The sequence below is a fragment of the Sturnira hondurensis genome, unplaced genomic scaffold (assembly GCF_014824575.4).
Source record: "Sturnira hondurensis isolate 20B ecotype Veracruz unplaced genomic scaffold, ASM1482457v3 Scaffold0002597, whole genome shotgun sequence".
Classification (NCBI taxonomy): domain Eukaryota; kingdom Metazoa; phylum Chordata; class Mammalia; order Chiroptera; family Phyllostomidae; genus Sturnira; species Sturnira hondurensis.
In genome coordinates, this window is record NW_028075228.1 from 3,854,737 (window position 1) to 3,872,916 (window position 18,180).

Below are 18,180 nucleotides of genomic sequence, written 5' to 3' on the forward strand. Positions count from 1 at the left end.
GGGATCCGGGGCTCTTAACAAAGCTTAGTCAGGTGACCAGCCCTTCCAGTCGCTGGGGACCAAGGGGTTCCAGAATGGGTAGGTGGCTGCTTGGACATGTCCTGTGCTTGGGGCTTTTTGTCTTGTTCTGCTGGGCTGTGTCAGGCCACCCCACATGTGCTGGGTGAGGAAGGTGAAGGGATTAAGAAGCACAAATTGGCAGTAACAGTCACGAGGATGTGAAGTGCACATGGGGAACACAGTCGGTAACACTGTAACGACTGTGCGCGGTGCCAGTGGGTACCAGCCATGGGGGAAGACCACTCCATCAGTTCTAGAGACGCCAGACCACTACACAATGTACCTGAAATTGACACAACATTAAATGTCAACTGCAGTTAAATAGCATTACTTTTTAAAAATAAACTACGGAATTACTACAGTTAGAGCTATTTTCTACCACAGTAACGGGCGGGATCAATCAGCTAAATCACAACACTAGGACTGCAGGGCTTGAGTCCCAGTTTCTGGGAAAACCAAGACGAGTTGGTCACCCTCGTCCTCGGACCTGCCTCAGACTAGCGATCACTGGGGCTGGGTCTCAGCTGGGTGCATTTTGACCGCAGCAGCCTGAACGTCCACCAGATTCTTAAAGGCATCTGTAACCCCCCAAGGACAACAGTGCTGCTTTCCACGCTCCTCCACGGTGCAGGCCCTGGTGGTGCCCAGGACCGAGTCTGTCACTTGCACATACAACCACTGTCAGGAAAGGACCGGATGGCTAACATGCATCCCGGGACGAGGTGCTGCTTGCAGGGCACGGCAAAGCAAGCAGTTCAGGAGGTAACTGGTCAGGTGGAAAGCAGTGGGCATCTGAGCTTAGCTGGTTATGTTGTTGACTTTGGTTTGGTTTGGTTCGGTTTGCTTTGGGGTCAGGGAGGTTGCCGTTAGGGAAAAAGATNTTGTACATACAACCACTGTCAGGAAAGGACCGGATGGCTAACATGCATCCCAGGATGAGGTGCTGCTTGCAGGGCACGGCAAAGCAAGCAGTTCAGGAGGTAACTGGTCAGGTGGAAAGCAGTGGGCATCTGAGCTTAGCTGGTTATGTTGTTGACTTTGGTTTGGTTTGGTTCGGTTTGCTTTGGGGTCAGGGAGGTCGCCATTAGGGAAAAAGATTAGGAAGTCCTTGGAAAAGCCCCTTAGGATTTGGGCACATTTGTTTACTCAATAAACATTTACTGAGCACCTACCTATCTGCCAGGAGTTATACTGGTACCCAAGCAAAAACAGCAACACAGCAGGCACTGACTGGGCTCTGGCACAGGCCAGCAGGGATTCAAACCCCAGCTCTGCCCTCACTGGCTGGTGGACCTTGGATAAGTCACTTAACCTCTCTGTGTCCATTCCTTTAACCTGCAAATTGGGGAGAAGGACCTAATAGCTCAAACAGAGAAATAATGCACGTAGGGCAGTAAGCCAGGACTGAGACCCAGGCAGCCTGAGTTGGTGACAGCCCACTTAACCCCTGGGCAGCCTACTTCAAAAATAGAGTCCTGTGCACTTTGACTTAAAGTCCCGTGGTGCCAGGAGTCACCCACAGCTGGCTCTCCAGAACATGTCTCCAGAGTTCTAAGCCTGCCTCACACCCTTGTGTACTATGTTTTGTGTTCGGGACCTGTGCCGAGTCCAAGCCCGTGCAAAGCGTCCCTAGTGGAGAAATAAGTTTCCAACCGGCAGGCCTGGCACCTGCAGCAGGATGTCCTCAGGGGCCTGATGATCCTGCAGGGCAGAGAAAAGGCAGCCAGAGAGGAAATCGCAGGGAATGCCTGGTGAGTGACGGGTTTGACCAGAGCTGCCCTGGGAGTCCCTTGCCTATAGGTGGAACACTGCTATGAGTAGAGATGCGTGAAGACGAGGGTATGGGAACAAATGTGCCATCCGTGCCTCGCCCTCTGGGCTGGAGGAAGCTCCGGGAGAAAGCTCGCTCTGCCCTGATACCGTTTTCTGGATGCCCCTGTCTACACATAGGACAGGTTAAGTCTCAGTGCACCCTCTGCTGTTCAGAACTGAGAATGTGGCCCACTGAGATACCAGGTCTAACTTTCTGAGACGCAGGTCCAATTGCACCATTTGAGACGCCTGCCAACTGAAGAGAACCCTTTAAAAGGCACCTGAGCCCTGCCTCTGGGGCAGAAACTGTGGCTCACGGGTGATGAGGACGGGAACACAATGGGCAAAGGACCTGAATGGACAGTTTTCCAAAGAAGATACACTAAAGGTCAATAAGTACCTGAAAAGACGTTCAACATCACTAGTCATTGGGAAAATACAAGGTACTGCCACAGTGAGATATCACCTCACACCTGTTAGAGTGGCTATTATTAAAAAGACCAGGGATATGGAGAAAAGGCAACCCTTGGGCGCTGTTGGTGGGAATGAAAATTGGTCCAGCCACAACAGCAAAGAGTATAGAGGATCCTCAAGAAAAGAAAAATAGAACTACCACATTGCAGATCAAGTCAGTGACCGGGAGAGTTGCAGAAAGAGCACTGTGATTCCTCGCACCCAGGGAGAAACCTGAGTTTTGAAGTGAAATCAGACACAATGTCTAGTGGAATTCCTGTAAAGTCCTCTGTGTGCTTTCCTTTTAAAACAGAAATTCAAAAGACAGCACTATCTACACTTCCTAACCGAAGAACAGCTTTTTCCCCTTCAATACCAGTATCAAAGACAAATTTAAAAGAAATGTTTCATTTATTCAATTGTTCTTTTCAAAAAGAGATTAACCGTGCCTCCCTTTCAGAGAGCAAGCACTGTGTAACACCTCGTGTGCCCCGGGATCCCTCGGGCTCCTTGCAGCCCTACCCAGCGGCGTCTGAGCACAGGGGGTCCTGCAGACACCCCTCAACACCTCCAGCCTGCGCGGCTCTCCGCCTGCGCCAGGCTCCTCACAGGCACCTACCTGCTGAGGCTGATCCTGCATGCGTGGAACCTACTGAAGACTGGATATGGCTGCTGTCACAGAAACAACTGCCCTTGCTGAGGTGAGCACCAGCAACACCCACAGGAAGTAAACAGGACACCGACAGGAAGCAGACAGGAAACAGAAACAGACAGGACACAGGAAGCACACAGGAAGAGCTCTTTTCCTCCTGCCTTCCAGGCTGCCTCAGGGCTCCAAGTGACAGGGGCCAAACCTACTGGCCAAGCTGAAATTCGGATTGCAGCATCCCGGCGCCAGCATCCATCAGCCGCTAGAGAAGGGTGGCTTTGAAGCTGAGAGACAACGGCTTACCTGGCACCTGGCTCAGGTGGTGAGCACACGGACCATCTCTCAGGCTACTCAGACATGCTCATTGCTCTACACCTTCATGAACCTCCATATATCAAAACAAGTCTATGTCCCCACCAAATACAATGGGAGCACACTTCGTGCGAGGGAAGATGCCCTCACCCGCAGCCCACGATGAGGACTCAGCAAGTCCCACAGTCACAGCAGATTTACCCTGGGCTGTGTGGGTCGCAGCTCAAATTCAGTCTTAGTCTCATCTAAATATCTGCTGCCTAAAGGCTAAACTGTAAAATCAACCTCCAACGAACTTGTATAAAATACTAAGGGGAGGGAGGCCAAAATAAAAAACAGACAATGCGCACAAGGGCGCACACACCATAAGCATAAGAAAAAAGACACACAGAGACCACAGGTCCTCGTTTCTAAGGCTGCTTGTGAGGTCACGGTTAACACTCCTAACCTTTCCCCCACCCCACCCACCGCACTCTCTGCACCCTTATCTGGGCTTCAGTGGGTTGAGGTCCTTCACCCCCTAGGGGTGACTGGAGCCTTCATTCACAGTGTCTGAATCCTTGGTGGGCCTGCCTTTCTGTTGTTGTTGTAAACTATCATTTTACACTAACTCTTACCGTTGCACCTGAAAGTTCTAAGAGGCACCCAAGAGAGCCCCTGGGCTCTAGACCTATCCTTCCTTGCCCCTGTGTAGCACAAACCCGATCCCCCCAGCCCCACCCCCCATAAGCAGGATCCCTCGTGCAACAGAGCAGAGTAACCCCTCTCTGCCTGTTCGCAGTCTTCATCTCCCGTTCACTAGAACTTCTGTTGTGTCTCCTGGTGGAACAGATCATTAATCCCCTCGGGAGTCAGACCTGCAAACTGGCAGAGAGAATGCCCAGACAGGGCAGCGAGAACCCTGCCAGTGCGCATGTCAGGTGTGACGGTGAAAGCAGCCACTCCCCCTCCCGCCCCGCGACCCCTGACCTGTGTGTTCAGTGTAAGGAAAAGAAAGAACCACATATTGGCCTCTTATCAAAAGCAGAGTTTTAATATAGAAGTTCCTCAAAACATTAAGAATAGGGCTGTCTTGTGATCCAGCAGTCCCTCTTCTGGGTATATACCCAAAACTCTGACAACGCTTATTTGTAAAGATGTATGTATCCCTACGTTCATCACAGCATCACTCACAATAGCCAATACACAGGAAGAACGTCAGTGTCCTTCGACACATGATTGGATAAAGCAGATGTGATACCTATGTACAATGGCACGTTACTTGGTCATAAAAATGATGAAACGAAACATTTGCAACAGCATGGCTGGGTCTTGAGAGTGAAATAAGGCAGATGGGAAAGGACGAGAACTATATGATCTCACTCACAAGTGGGATATAAAACAGAAAGCAACAAACACACTCATAGACACGAACAACAGTGTGGTGGTCACCAGAGGGGAAGGGGGTGGGGGGAGTTAGAAAAGGGTGAAGAGGTCAAATACGCAGTGACGAAAGATGAGACTCTGGGTGCAGAGCACACAGTACAATACACAGGTGATATGTTATAGAATTTGTACACTTGGTACTTATACAATGCTATCAACCAGTGTTACCCGAACACATTTAACTTTTAAAAAAGCATACTTTTGGCCCTGGCTAGGTGGCTCATGGTTGGAGTTTGTTGGAGCATTGTCCCATACACCAAAAGATTGGGGGTTCGATTCCCGGTCCAGGCCTACACCTAGGCTGTGGGTTTGATTCCCAAATGCAGCGTGTATGGGAGGCAGCCAGTCAATGTTTGTCTCTCACATCTTTCCCTCCCCACCCCCCAACTCCCACTCTTTCTAAAATCAATAAACATTTTATTTTTAAAAAGCATGCGTATGTCTGAGAGGAAAGAAAGTTAGCACTCTCTTAGACAAGAACAGAAGAGGTCCGTGGGCCTCACAACATGCAGACCATTAAGGCAATGCCACCTGCTTCACGGCTTTTCCACGTCTATTTGTAGCCCCAAAGAAGGGCCAGTGGGGGCTCACGCAGACATCTGTACACCCGTGTTCATGGCGGCATTATTCACAGTAGCCAAGCGGTGGAAACCACCCAGATATCCACCAGTGGATGAACAGATACCCAAAACGGGGTACACACACTCAATGGAATGTTACTCAGCCTTGAAGAAAATTCTGACACAAGGTACTGCACAAATGAACCTTGAGGTCATTATGCTGAGAGAAATCAGCCATGTGTGAAGGTCACGTATGGTACAAGCCCACTGCCATGAGGCGCGTACAGCAGTCAGATTCATAGACACAGAGCGGAAGAGCAGTTACCTGAGCCTGGGGGCCGAGGGAGATGGGAAGTTGTTTTAGTCTGGGACGATGAGAAAGTTCTGGAGGTGGACACTGACGATGGCTGCACCACAGTGTGAATGTGTTGAATCCCACAGGGCTATACATGTAAAATGGTTAAATTGTAAATTGTGTCATGTATATTCCACCACAATAAAAAAAAACACTGATAGTTTTTTAAAAAGCATCCCAGCTCTTGAGAACATGATGGTTCAACTGCCCATGAGTGTTCAGAAGGGCCCATCTACTAGGCCCAATGCTTCTAGGTGAAGGGGTATGTGGTACAACCAGTGAGGTCCACGGTGTATGCACTCTGCCGCGTGAACAAGCCTGTATGGTGCCATGCTGGGGCTCAGTACTGGGCTCAGCTGTCGGGAGACTAGACACCTGACATCAGTGACCACCAGGTCAGCCTTTGGGACAGGAAGTCCATGTTGTGGGGCCCATGCATAACCTCCACCCCTGCGACTATGGCGGCCTGGTCCACAGACCCACTGCACAAATAACGAGGTGCCGTGGAGAGAGCCCAGCCAACCACTGCAATTTCTGTTCACTGCTTTCCTGTTTCTTTGAATGTCGCATAACCTGAAGATTTAAATATGCTGGGTGGGTGACAACCCATTACAGTGAATTATCTTCACTGAAGCTCAAATTCTTTCCTGAACTTCTAGAAGGAGGTGTGGTTCTTCAGTGTGGGTCCATCCAAGGTCAGCCCAGGAGGGTCAATGTCAAGACTAAGAGTGTCCCAGCCCCTCTAGACCTTACCGAGGGCCGGAGCATTTGCCTGCTCTTGGATTGGGCAACCCCTCCCAGCTTCATCAGAGGTTCCTGCTGTGCTTCCCCCCGTGAAAACCTTGGCTACCACGGGGTTACTCAGCTCCATCAGCTGACCCCTGCTTCCATCTTTCTCTGGCACTGATGCTTGTAACCTTGACCGATCTGTCCCTGCCCATTTGTACTTTGGGAGTCTGGAGGGGCAGGTCATAGGAAGAGCTCACCTAATTTTCTGACAGATACCATAAAAAGGGGGTTTGGTTTTACAATCTAGTTAGTGTTTATATGGGGAGACTCAGAAATTCAGAAACCATGCCACCTCAGCCTTCATATTCCCAGATCCACTCATCCTTGCTTTTCCCACCACCCCCAACTGGTCCGCATCATCTTTACTGATGTATTTATCCAGTGTTTGAGTGGATTTGACTTCACTGCTTCCAACTCCCTTGCTCATGGTTCCTTCTTGTAACTCATTCCTCCCTCATGTTTTCTTCTTCCCAGACCCTGTCCTTCAGCTGCTCTCAGCAAAGGCCTATTAGTAATATAATAAATGTTCTTCAACTTTGCCTGTAAATATCTTTACTTTTATCCCTGCTCTTTGTTACGGGATTAGCTGATTCTACCCTTCTAGAGGAAACTCTTGTTACATGGCCTTCTGGCTTCCAGGGTTCCATTTCAAAAGTCTATTATTTGTCCCTTTGTCAGCAATTTTAAAATTCTGTAAGGTATAGTTGTCAGTTGGTGACAAGGTGAGCACTGGGAAATAAGATGGAGTAGAAAGGGATAGTGCACTTTAAACGGGAAGGAGCTCAGAGACGCAGACCCTGGGCTGGTCAGGGACCCCCGAGGAATCCCCACCCAGTGCCCCTCCTGGAGGCTACTCCTATGGCCTTCCTGGTACTTCTCAAACTTCATTCCACAAAGAGCTGTAACATTCTCCTTGAACACCCTGGGTGGGGCAGTCTAGGGGCTAAATGAGCATGCACCCTACCCCCCCCCCCCCACAGAGCTCAGCCCACCCTCACTCCCATGGCTCGTGAGGCGGCCTTCATGATCAGGCATCTGCTCTCCCTACTCCCAGCCCCTCACCCTTCCANTTTGTTACGGGATTAGCTGATTCTACCCTTCTAGAGGAAACTCTTGTTACATGGCCTTCTGGCTTCCAGGGTTCCATTTCAAAAGTCTATTATTTGTCCCTTTGTCAGCAATTTTAAAATTCTGTAAGGTATAGTTGTCAGTTGGTGACAAGGTGAGCACTGGGAAATAAGATGGAGTAGAAAGGGATAGTGCACTTTAAACGGGAAGGAGCTCAGAGACGCAGACCCTGGGCTGGTCAGGGACCCCAGAGGAGTCCCAGTGCCCCTCCTGGAGGCTACTCCTATGGCCTTCCTGGTATTTCTCAAACTTCATTCCACAAAGAGCTGTAACATTCTCCTTGAACACCCTGGGTGGGGCAGTCTAGGGGCTAAATGAGCATGCACCCTACCCCACCCCCCACACACAGAGCTCAGCCCACCCTCACTCCCATGGCTCGTGAGGTGGCCTCCATGCTCAGGCATCTGCTCTCCCTACTCCCAGCCCCTCACCGTTCCACTCTCTCAGTGCTCCATCCCAGGACCCATTGGTATCTATTAACTTCTTGAACAAGCTCTGCCCTATCTCAGGGACTTTGTTTGTGTCCTTCGAATTTGGAACTGTCTCCACCTGCCACCCCTGCCTTCAAACAAGTGTTGGCATGAGCAGCTCCTTCTTATTCAAATCTTGGTTCATCGGTGTGTTACCTCCTAGTGAAGCGTCCCCCAACCAAGCTTGAATTGTTCCTATGCGCACCCATCACCCTTCCCTCAGCGTGAGGGTGGAGGGTGAGGGCCCAAGGGGTCATGTCCATTATGACCTGTAGATGATCAATAGAAGGTTAAGTAGACCCCCAGCTTAAAGGATTAAATCTAGCTTTAACTCCGCTGCCTCCCAAACTCCCACTAAACTGTTTTTACTTTTTAAAGGCCCAAATTCATGACAACAGAGAACAGAAGATGACAGAAGTCACATTTTGGAATCTGAAACTGATATCCAAGTGGCTGGCAATCCTCCCAGCAAGTCAAGACTGCAGGTTCCTATGAGGTAAGGGGATGGCCTGGGAGAGCCTGGTCACTCCATGGAAAGCCCCAGGCTCCGGGAGACTCCGTGGTGCTGTTCTAGGGTAGAAGCAGTTGGGACTCACGGGGACCTTCAAACAGCACCTCCACCACCTACCCACTTCCACTCAGGCAGAGCCCTCGGCCTCCAGCCCATTCAGGTCCAACACGTAACCCAGGAGAGCAGCCCCTTTCTCTAGGGGTTGCTGAGATGGTGGTAGGTACACCAATGCTCCCTTAAGAGCCAGGTGGCAGGACGGGGTGACCTTGGGCCAGGCCAGGTGCCCCAACTGCACACCGCAGGAACCCACTCTGGAAAGGAGCTGAAAACGGCATCACCCAGCAGGAGCCTCCCGGGGAAGTCAGCTGGCCCTTTGAGAACAAGGGATCAAGGGCATTTCTAAAGCAGCCGGAAGACACTACAATCATGGGCTATATTTAACTTGCTCTTAACTTTAAACTGGTAACTACCTAAGGCCCTCCTAGGATATCCCCTTCATCAAACTCTAGGGGCAGAGTTCCCTTCCACCTTCAAGCTGGGCTTCTCCAGGACCACATCCTACCCCTGCCTCACTCCTACACCAACACTGCAGGGAGACATCGATTCTCTGCAGGTCCTGTCCTGCTCCACTTCTCCATGCCAGGTCCCCAGGGACCAGCACAGGGAACTGGGCTTAGAACAGGGCAGAACCCACAGGAAGTGTGCCAAGGGCCAGGATGCAATGCTCCTTAATCACTGCCTTACCTGGCACTGGCTTTGTTGTAGATTTTCAGATCAAAGGCTGAAAGAAGCCAGGGAACTAAGCAAACCATAAGCAGGCTGAGGGAAATGAGCCTACTGTTGAGACCTCCCACCTTTCCCAGGCTCATGGCCCACCCACTCCAACCAAATTGGTAACCACAGGGGGAGGCTGTTTCAGAAGAAAAGTGGCTATAGTGACTTCTGTCATACTACAAAGGAATGTTACAAAAATCTCATCATAAACCTAATTAACACATCCCACATCAGAAGACTCTGTATTTTTAGTTTGTATATGATGTGCCCACATATAACTTATTTTTGTCATTTATATTCAAAATATATTTACTTCAGACACTTGGAAGAAATCTCTTGTGTTACCAGTAACAAGACACTTTCATTTAGTAATCATCACAGAATCAATCACAAAGATTTCAAGTAAACTGCTTGTTTATTAGCATTGGGACTGCAACATAAGAGTTTCCAGCGAATATGCTGAACTGCAATGAAATGACAGAACAAGGTGAGGTTCGGATATGTGAATGGCGGGCTCTTATTTCTTCCACTCATTCTTGTCGTAGTCCCACTTGGCAGAGAAGCCCTGGATCGGGCTGACCTTCATGTCAAGCATCCTCTTGGTCTGCTTGGCTACCCAGTCCTCTTCAAAGGTGTGCGGGATGGGACCATACACTACAGTCCAAAACAAATTCATGAGAAAACATTGTCGTAACTGGTCATTTCTAAGGCAATGCACTATATGTATTAGGGCCACAACACACTGGCAAGCAAATCAGCGAAGTCATCTGCCCATGCAGATGCCAGTGGTTTTTGATTCTGGGCACTAACAACTCCTGATAGTTCCAAATTATTCCTTTGTTTGTAAGTGAGCAATAAATACTTAAGCTCAAGTCAGAACATCTTCTCTGTAGGACACAGACAATAGGGTCTACAGGGCGGCACAGAGCATAAACAGAGCCCACGGTGACTTGGGAGATCAAAGAGATGGGCACAGCTCTGTTAACCCATGTCCACAGTCAAACCACAGGGACAGGTCTGCACCTACTCAGAATGGGAAAATGTTTCTGCCTGGACAGAAAGAGCCCGGGAGATGCAGCACTAGAATGAGCAGGCAACCCCCACCCTAAGCAGAAACTATTAGGTCCTAAGATCCAGAATTCTAGTTACTGAGGTGCAGTCCCTAAACAGCTGAAACAGCCCTTCACGAGTAGTTCCTTCTCTTTGATCAAACACTCATGGTATCACCTGATACCGACAGGTAAGCATATAAACATTACTGAAAATGTGGTGTGCTGTACGTAGTTCACTACCAAGCAGGTACAGCTCACCCCAAGATTCTGGCTTGTTCAACTTCAGTTCACACAAGCCAGTTTCATGAACCTGATCAACAACCCTGGGATGGACCCTTTTGTGTGAAGGCTCCCCCATCACCCACTCCTGGGCCCTCGAAGTCAAAGCTGTGCTGGCTAACTCCAGGTCTTGTGCTGCTGGGGGCTTTTACCTGAACTGCTCCAGGCTCGGCCTCTTCTCTCCCCCTACTCACCAAAACGCTTTTCCCAGATCAGAATGAGAGCAGTGAAGCCGATGAAAAACATGGCGGCACCCACAATTGTCTTCCACTCATTAGTGCTCCTGTTCATCTCAGCAAAGCTCTCGTTGAACTTAATGCGATACACTGAGAGTAGAAAGAATGGCCGTTTGCAGGCGTAACGAGCTACAGGGACCAACCACTCCCCTGATACCATGCTTTACCCCTTACCCCCACTACACAGCAAGAAACATACATGGAGAAGTACAACAGAGAGGCCTGAGGCTGTGACGCGCTCATGCACGTGCACGCACAAGCTTTCACACATGCACAAAAACGGCAAAGGAGGAGAAAATGCAAGGAGTTTGCTTGGGGTAAACAAAAAATTAAGGAAATTAAAAAACTGAAATTCTTCCACAGGTTACAATGTAAGGGGCATGTTAATCCCACTATTTTCATTCCCCTTGCCTACCTGCCAATCTCTTGTTGACTTTCCATCAGTAATTGACGGTAAACCCAGCCCCACCCAGCAGAGGTACACAGACACATCCACATGCCACACTGGAATGACATGCACTCAGCTGCTCTGTGTCCCTGTTCATGCCTCTCTCCGGGGGCTGGGGCCCCAGGAGCACAAAGGAGCCTGGGCAGAGTTCCAGTCGGCCAGCCAGCAAAACACCGAAACTGCCCCCAGGGGCAGCCCCTCAGAAACGCGTCACACCGAGCCCCCAGGGCAGGCGGGTCTCTGGGAAGCACCCCAGCCTTCATCATAAAAATTCCCTCTCACACTGTGTGCCCGACTTCCCTCCGATACCCACATTCAACTTTCTCATCAATCGACAGACTGCTCCAGGGGTTCTTCTCCTTCTCTTTCAGGGCCTTCTGGCTGGCAGAGAGATTCTTGACATGGGCCACATCAGGTAAGGGGTAGTCACGCCGATCGACATAACTCGGGAGAGCGAAGTCCTCACTCTTTACAACACCCCCTAAAAGACACAGTGGAAAATATTTCAACATTCACAAAGATTCAGAGTCACAAACAAAGTGGTATTTCTAAAAACCTAAATAAGCACACGTGTGCACACTCTGAAAGCCTGTCATCCCAGGGGCTGCAGCTACTGTTTCGAACAGCTGAAGGACTATCACAGCGCAGGAAGCAGGCCTGTCCTGTGTGGCCCAGACAGCAGAATGAGAATGGCAGGTAGAGAGTCAACGGGAGCAGTTTTCATCACAGCAAAACTGAAACCTACAGGGGCAACTGCTCGGAGGCAGCACTTCTCGCAACCAACAGTATTCGTGCAGAGGTCGCACAAAGGCTCTCGGGGTTCCCTGCCCTGGATGGAGACTTACTAATGAACGACCTTCTGCAAGTGACTCAAATTAATGAGGAAGAACAAATATAAAACTCATAAAGAAATAAGTGTTCAAAGTTGATAAACAAAGATACATGAGAAGATGGTTACTGCAGCACTTTTTATTATAGCCAAAAAACAACGACCCTGTGTCCAACAGAGGATGGAGTTAGCTAGCTCCTGAGAAACGAGTATCATGGAGCCATTCATTCATCTGTTCAACAAATGTTTACTGACCGCCTGCTATATGCTAAGCATGGTTCTAGACATCTGAGATCACCAATGAACAAAGCAAAGTTCCCCACCTACTGGCGACTACATGCTAAAAGTGGAAAACAAACATGACAATCACAGAGCACGTTAGGAAACAAGTATTCGGAAAAAGAACGCGTAGAGGAAGGGAATTGGAGAGACACACTCTTGGCAGGAATGACTGAGCGCCACATATTCAAAATGGAGAAACAATCATGTGTTCACCGAGTCACAGAACAATATCAGGGTTGCTCTGTTTTCCTTTTTAAAAGTGTAAATCGGGTATATATATACGCACATTTATAAAGACAGAAAACTCCTGGTAGGGTAATCTGAAGTTGTTATAAGCAGAAGAGGAAAGGATGAAATGAAAATTTCTGCTCAAATAGGTAGAAATTCTAGTTCCTTCAAATGAACTATATTTACTCAAGCAAATTAATAATTTATTCATATACAAATAAAGCGTATTACAAGTAAATGAACATGTATTACTCAAGTAAAGAGGAAAAAAATTCAGACAGCAGAAAAGAAAGGAGTACTTTAACGAAGTCCTTCAAAAATCCTTTCCTTCCATTAGCTTAGTCCCAATGGTTAAAATCTCCCAAATCATGTTAACAGTGAAGTAAAATATCCAGCCTAATGCAAAATAGTTTCTCTAGACACTATCTGTGCCATGAAAATAACTACCAATTAAATATTTATACTCAACCTTAACCTAAAAGGATCTGATATAAAAATGGCTAGAGTTACTTTGCAATTTCAGAATTCTAAGATTCTATTAAAATGATGAGTGAACTAAAAACAACGGTTGTACACTAGCACTCAGCTTACACATGAATTATTAAAAATATGCCTAGTGAAGCCCTGACCAGTGGGGTTCAGTGGGTAGGGCGTCATCCCGCAAAGCGTAAGGTTGCCAGTTTGATTCCTGGTCAGGGCACACGCCTGGGTTGTAGGTTCGGTCCCTGGTCGGGGCCCATGTGAGAGGCAACTGACTGTTTCCCTCTTACATCAATATTTCTCTCCCTCTTTCTCTCACTTCCCCTCTCTCTAAAAATAAACAAGTACCCCTGGCTGGTGTGGCTCAGTGTATGGAGCTCCAGCCTATGAACTAAAGAGTCACTGGTTTGATTCCCAGTCAGGGCGCATGCCTGGGTTGCAGGCCAGGTCCCCAGTAGGAGGCACATGAAAGGCAACCACACATTAATGTTTCTCTCCCTTTCTTTCTTTCTTCCTTCCTTCCCCTCTCTAAAAATAATATATTTTTAAAAAAATAAATGATTAAAATCTTAAAATATGTGTGTATGAATACACACACACACACACACACGCCTAGTGATGTCATAGCCTGACACTGTAGCACAATGCATTACACATTACATGTTTGTGTTGACACTGGCATAAACCTACTGCGCTGCCAGTCATATAAAAGTATAGCCTGTGTAACACTTTACAATAAATGACTATATTACTGGTTTGTGTATTTACTATATGGTACTTTAAAATGTACTCTTCCTACTTACAGAATTCTTCTGTAAAATAGTATGCCAGCTACTTTACAGGGCAAAACTGTATGCCCTGGCTGCTGTAGTTCAGTTGGAGCATCATCCCATAGAGCAGAAGGTCATGGGTTCGATTCTCAGTCAGGGCACATACCTAAGTTAGGGGTTTGATCCCCAGTGAGAACACATGTGAGAAGGCAACCAATTGCCTGCCTTCCCTTCTCTCTCCATCCCCTCCCTCCCTCTCACTCAAAAAAAGCAATGAAAAAAATGCTCTCCAGTTAGGATAAAAAAGAAACAGAAACACTGGCAGCAGCCTCATACACCCCATGTTCACCTCTCTTGATTACATCACTTTGTCTTGTGCTGGATTTAATCTCACGTTGCTTTGTTCAGCAACGTGCTGCACAGGTTTGTAGCCTAGGAGCAATAGGCGGTACCATACAGCCTTGGTGTGTAGTAGGCTATCCCACCTAGGTTTGTAAAGTCAGACCCATTTGCCAGAACGTGTCCCAGCAGTTAAGGAGAACATTACTGTAAATGCTCATAACTGTGAAGCACTCTAAGCATAAAACTGCATTTTCCAGAACAAGAACAGCCGATTTGTGATTTCAAGGCTGCTAGAGGTTCTTCAGCACTTTGGGCCTAGTCCCCCAGCATATGGAGGGGAGTGGGGAGAACATACCATACAGTCCTTCTAAAAAAGAGAGAAACAGCCAAGATTTTGCATTCTAGTGAATACTTTTGTCATTTCTGTCTTCACCGTGGATGGAATTAAGGCTGAGCCTCTCTGCTGAGAAAATCTGCTGATTCTAAGCTCCCCTCGCAATCAGATTTGTCACCAAGAAAATACCCAAATCGACAACATGGCAGGCGCTCTGTACTGTGCTACTATTTTATGTGAATAACAGTTCATGTATCAAGTATACAATTAAAAGTTAAAAATTAAAGACTTATCTAATGGACTGTAGTCTCCTCCATCTGCCTACTGTGTGCTAGAGGTGCAGCAATGAGTAAGACAGGCAAGGCCCCCCGTCTCACTAAGTTCGCACTCTAGAGGCAGAGGCAGACAACACTCAAACATGCACACAAACCCGCAGAGCATCGGCGCTCTAAGGAGAAACAAAGCAGGGTGATGCAGGATGGAGCATCTTTAGGATGGGTGGTCAGGAAAGGCAATTTCAAAACAACATTTCTACTGCAGGAGATGATGAGAATGAAGCAACCATCCACAACTTGGGAGCTGAGGCAGGAGGGACCAGCCCCACGTGCATGCACGAGGGACAAAACACTGTGCCAGTGGAGGCCGGGGCCTCCAGCAAACAGGCAGGGCTGGCTGGGCTGTTCGCCTGAGTATGACGTGATGAGATCAGAAGGGCCAGCCTCAGATCTTGCTCTAGGCATGACTAGGCACTAGAGGGTTGCAAGAAGGGGCTGTTTTGATGTTACTTCCTCACCAAAAACGATACCTAAGAGTAAGTCACGGCCAGCACCACTATAAGAAGATAGAAGCTGGCTTCTTATAAAAGAGCAGAATGATCAAAGGGACATGAAGGAACTTCGGGGCTGGTGGGGATGCTGTGTGTTCTGACCGGAGTCATCATTACACACCGTGAGTTTATCTAAATCCACACAACACTATACCTAGGAAAGGTAATTTTACTTTTCGTAAATTATACCTCAAACAAACTAAATGAACAAAACACTATCAGAAAACCAAAATGGAAACAAAATGTGATCTTTGTCATAAATGACCTCCTAGACTTTTAATGAAAGTGTTTCTTTCAGTATGTATGAAACAATAAATGTTTATTACTTACTTGTTTAAATAACAGACATTTCAACAACACTGACTACAATGATCTGTTTTAGAATCTGTATCCATGTTATCCTGGGCAATTATATAGAACATGTAAGACAATAGCATCACTAAGTAAAGGACACAATGTCAAGGACAAATTCACATACAAAGCAGTTAACAGAAATTACTGATTATGGAGCCCCTAAATATATAAACCTTGCTCTCCAAGTTCATCACCCACCACTCAAGCCTTGCATTCGACCCCTCAGTAACATACCCTGCCACGCTGATTTGCCTTTTGTCCTTTTGCTTCCTTTCCCTCTCTGCCTGGAATGCCATTTCAAACCTCACATTTGAATGTGAGGTTTAACGTGCTCACATTCAAGCAAAGCACCCCAAGCCAGGCCAAGTGCTTCTCCTTAGGAGCCATCTGTTACTGAGCCATTTTCTTCATGTATCTGTCTCTCTCCGGATTGCAAACCTTCTCGTGGAAAGACTCCATATTTCATATTGTTTTTATTCTCAGAGTTTGACAGTGTCTGGTACAAAGAAGATGCTTGATAAGTACAAAACTAAAATTGCTTGCCAAGCACTGAACTGAGCTCTTTACATGTATTTCAGGTAGGAAAACAGATTCCTAAACTTAAGTACCTAGTCCAAAACTAAAATGAGGTTCAACCCAGCTCGGGTTAGGAAGCGCAGGCTCTTTCCCTTCCACTGTCCCAATAATGTAAACAGTACTAAAGGTAAATGGTTGGAGGTGTTTCTAGAGGGGAAGGACATCATTAAAATCAGGTACAGTGGAGAAGAGTTCTTGAAAGGGGTAGAGCCTGAACTTGAAAAAAATGGAAGAGAAAGGAGAAAATATTAATATAAGCAAAGATCCAGGACTAGAATTCAATGGTTCATAAATAGTCTTTAATCTACAATTAAGTGTCCCCTATTAAAATATTTATCCCTCCCCTAAAATGCCTCAGCAGCAGGATCAGGATCTTAGCCATCTGTGTTTGACGCCCCAGCACAGGGCCTTACACATAGCAGGAGCAAAATGAAATAGCTCAGCCTACTTAAAAGTTAAAAAAAAAAAAAAAAGGCAACTTACCATGTGCTCGCACACACACTGAGGTGGAAATTGCTCGCTTGCCAATTAGGCTAAACACTCTGGTGGTCAACATCCTGAAAGACAGAAACGTACACTTTCTCTAGGAATGAGGGCAAATACCCATTAGGAACAATTCTTTTTGCCCTGGTGCATCTTCAAAGTCAATGCAATGCTGCTGGGTTCTCCGCCCCAGCATAAGTGATTCGTTCGTTCCTGATTCTGAATTCACAAAATAACCCAGGATAAGGTTTTTCTTAACAGTTATCAAGTCTTTATGGAGCTTCATTATAAAACCAAGGGCCATACTATATACACGCATCAGGCAATTAGTAGAAAATGGGCTTCCTTAAAAAAACAAAGAGAAAAAAAATTAATGAGGAGACCGAAAAAGCAAAAAATGGTAGAGCACTGTGGCGCCACGAAGAGCTCCAGTTTTGAGGGAAAAGGCTCAAGGAATTGTAATATGCGCTTCCAACTTAGTATTTAGGAAGGGTAAATCAGCGGAAAATATCACCCTTGTCCAATTCCAATCCCTGCAGACAACTGGTGACCTGGGTGACCCACGCCTCACCAGGGCCCTTCTTGATTCAGGCCCATCTCCCCTACTTACCCCTCCTCTAAAACTGCTCATTTGCGGGGAGTGGAAACAATGAATAGGATCCCCAACACCTTCAGAAAACACCCCAACTGGGGCAGAATAAACAAACATGACATCAAAGCGGAACGCTGCACCGTCGCTTGTCTTCTCCCCTAGCCTGGCCCGCGCGTGGGCGGCCGCTGGGCGCCTTCCAGAGGGATAAGCGGAGCACCTCTACCCGAACCCAATCAAACCCGAGGAGGTCGAGTAGACGTGGTTGGGAAGGGTTAGGGCTCAGGCTGCAACACAGGCCCCAGGGCCGCTCCCGGAAGGCCAGCAAAACGACCTGCCCCCTTTTGTCCGAGCCCGTGCCCTCGGCTAGCGGACGCTCCAAGGTCAGAGCTCATTCCTTGCCGGCGGGCAGGGCAGGAAGAGCCAAGCCAGATGTTTCCGCACCGCAAATCGGCCGCGAATCAGCGGGCCCTGAGTCCGGAGCCCCCACGGACTGGCCTCAATGTCAACGGGTCCGAAGGCCAAATGCTGCTTCTACTACTCCCGGGCTGCCCGGCCTGCGGCACTCAGGCCCGATGGTTTCCAGCCCCCGACTCTCCCCGGCCTCCCAGGGCCGCGGGCCAGCCGCCGCTCGCCTCACCTGCCGCCGCCGCCGCCAGCCACAGCCCTCCGTAACCCGCCGCGACCGCCCTCTACACCGTGTTTGCTCGCGACCGGAAAAGAGAGGCCGCGCCGCGGGGCACCACGGGATCGCGGAGGACTCCGCCGCGCTCC

General features: G+C 48.1%; 1 protein-coding gene and 1 non-coding gene across 2 annotated transcripts; one reads left to right on the forward strand and one right to left on the reverse strand.

Annotated features, from left to right (window-relative positions):
- Positions 1–5,147: 5,147 nt before the first annotated feature.
- Positions 5,148–5,270, forward strand: LOC118983054 (U6atac minor spliceosomal RNA). The gene has a single exon (XR_005065634.1). It is a non-coding gene; the product is annotated as a U6atac minor spliceosomal RNA (small nuclear RNA).
- Positions 5,271–9,694: 4,424 nt separating this feature from the next.
- On the reverse strand, positions 9,695–18,128 carry COX4I1 (cytochrome c oxidase subunit 4I1). The gene is made up of 5 exons (XM_037040247.1): positions 18,047–18,128; positions 16,818–16,891; positions 11,627–11,794; positions 10,824–10,955; positions 9,695–9,952 (listed from the first exon to the last, which is right to left on the reverse strand). Exons 2-5 carry the CDS (start codon positions 16,888–16,890, stop codon positions 9,816–9,818), a joined length of 510 nt encoding a protein of 169 aa, XP_036896142.1. The 5' UTR covers position 16,891; positions 18,047–18,128; the 3' UTR covers positions 9,695–9,815.
- Positions 18,129–18,180: the final 52 nt, after the last annotated feature.

Coding starts and splice junctions, on each gene's coding strand:
- COX4I1 (XM_037040247.1), bottom strand. CDS start 16,890: ATGTTGACCACCAGAGTGTTTAGCCTAATTGGCAAGCGAGCAATTTCC. Junction 10,956..11,626: donor GATTGATGAGAAAGTTGAAT/GTGGGTATCGGA, acceptor TTCTACTCTCAG/TGTATCGCATTAAGTTCAAC. Junction 9,953..10,823: donor GATCTGGGAAAAGCGTTTTG/GTGAGTAGGGGG, acceptor TTTGGACTGTAG/TGTATGGTCCCATCCCGCAC.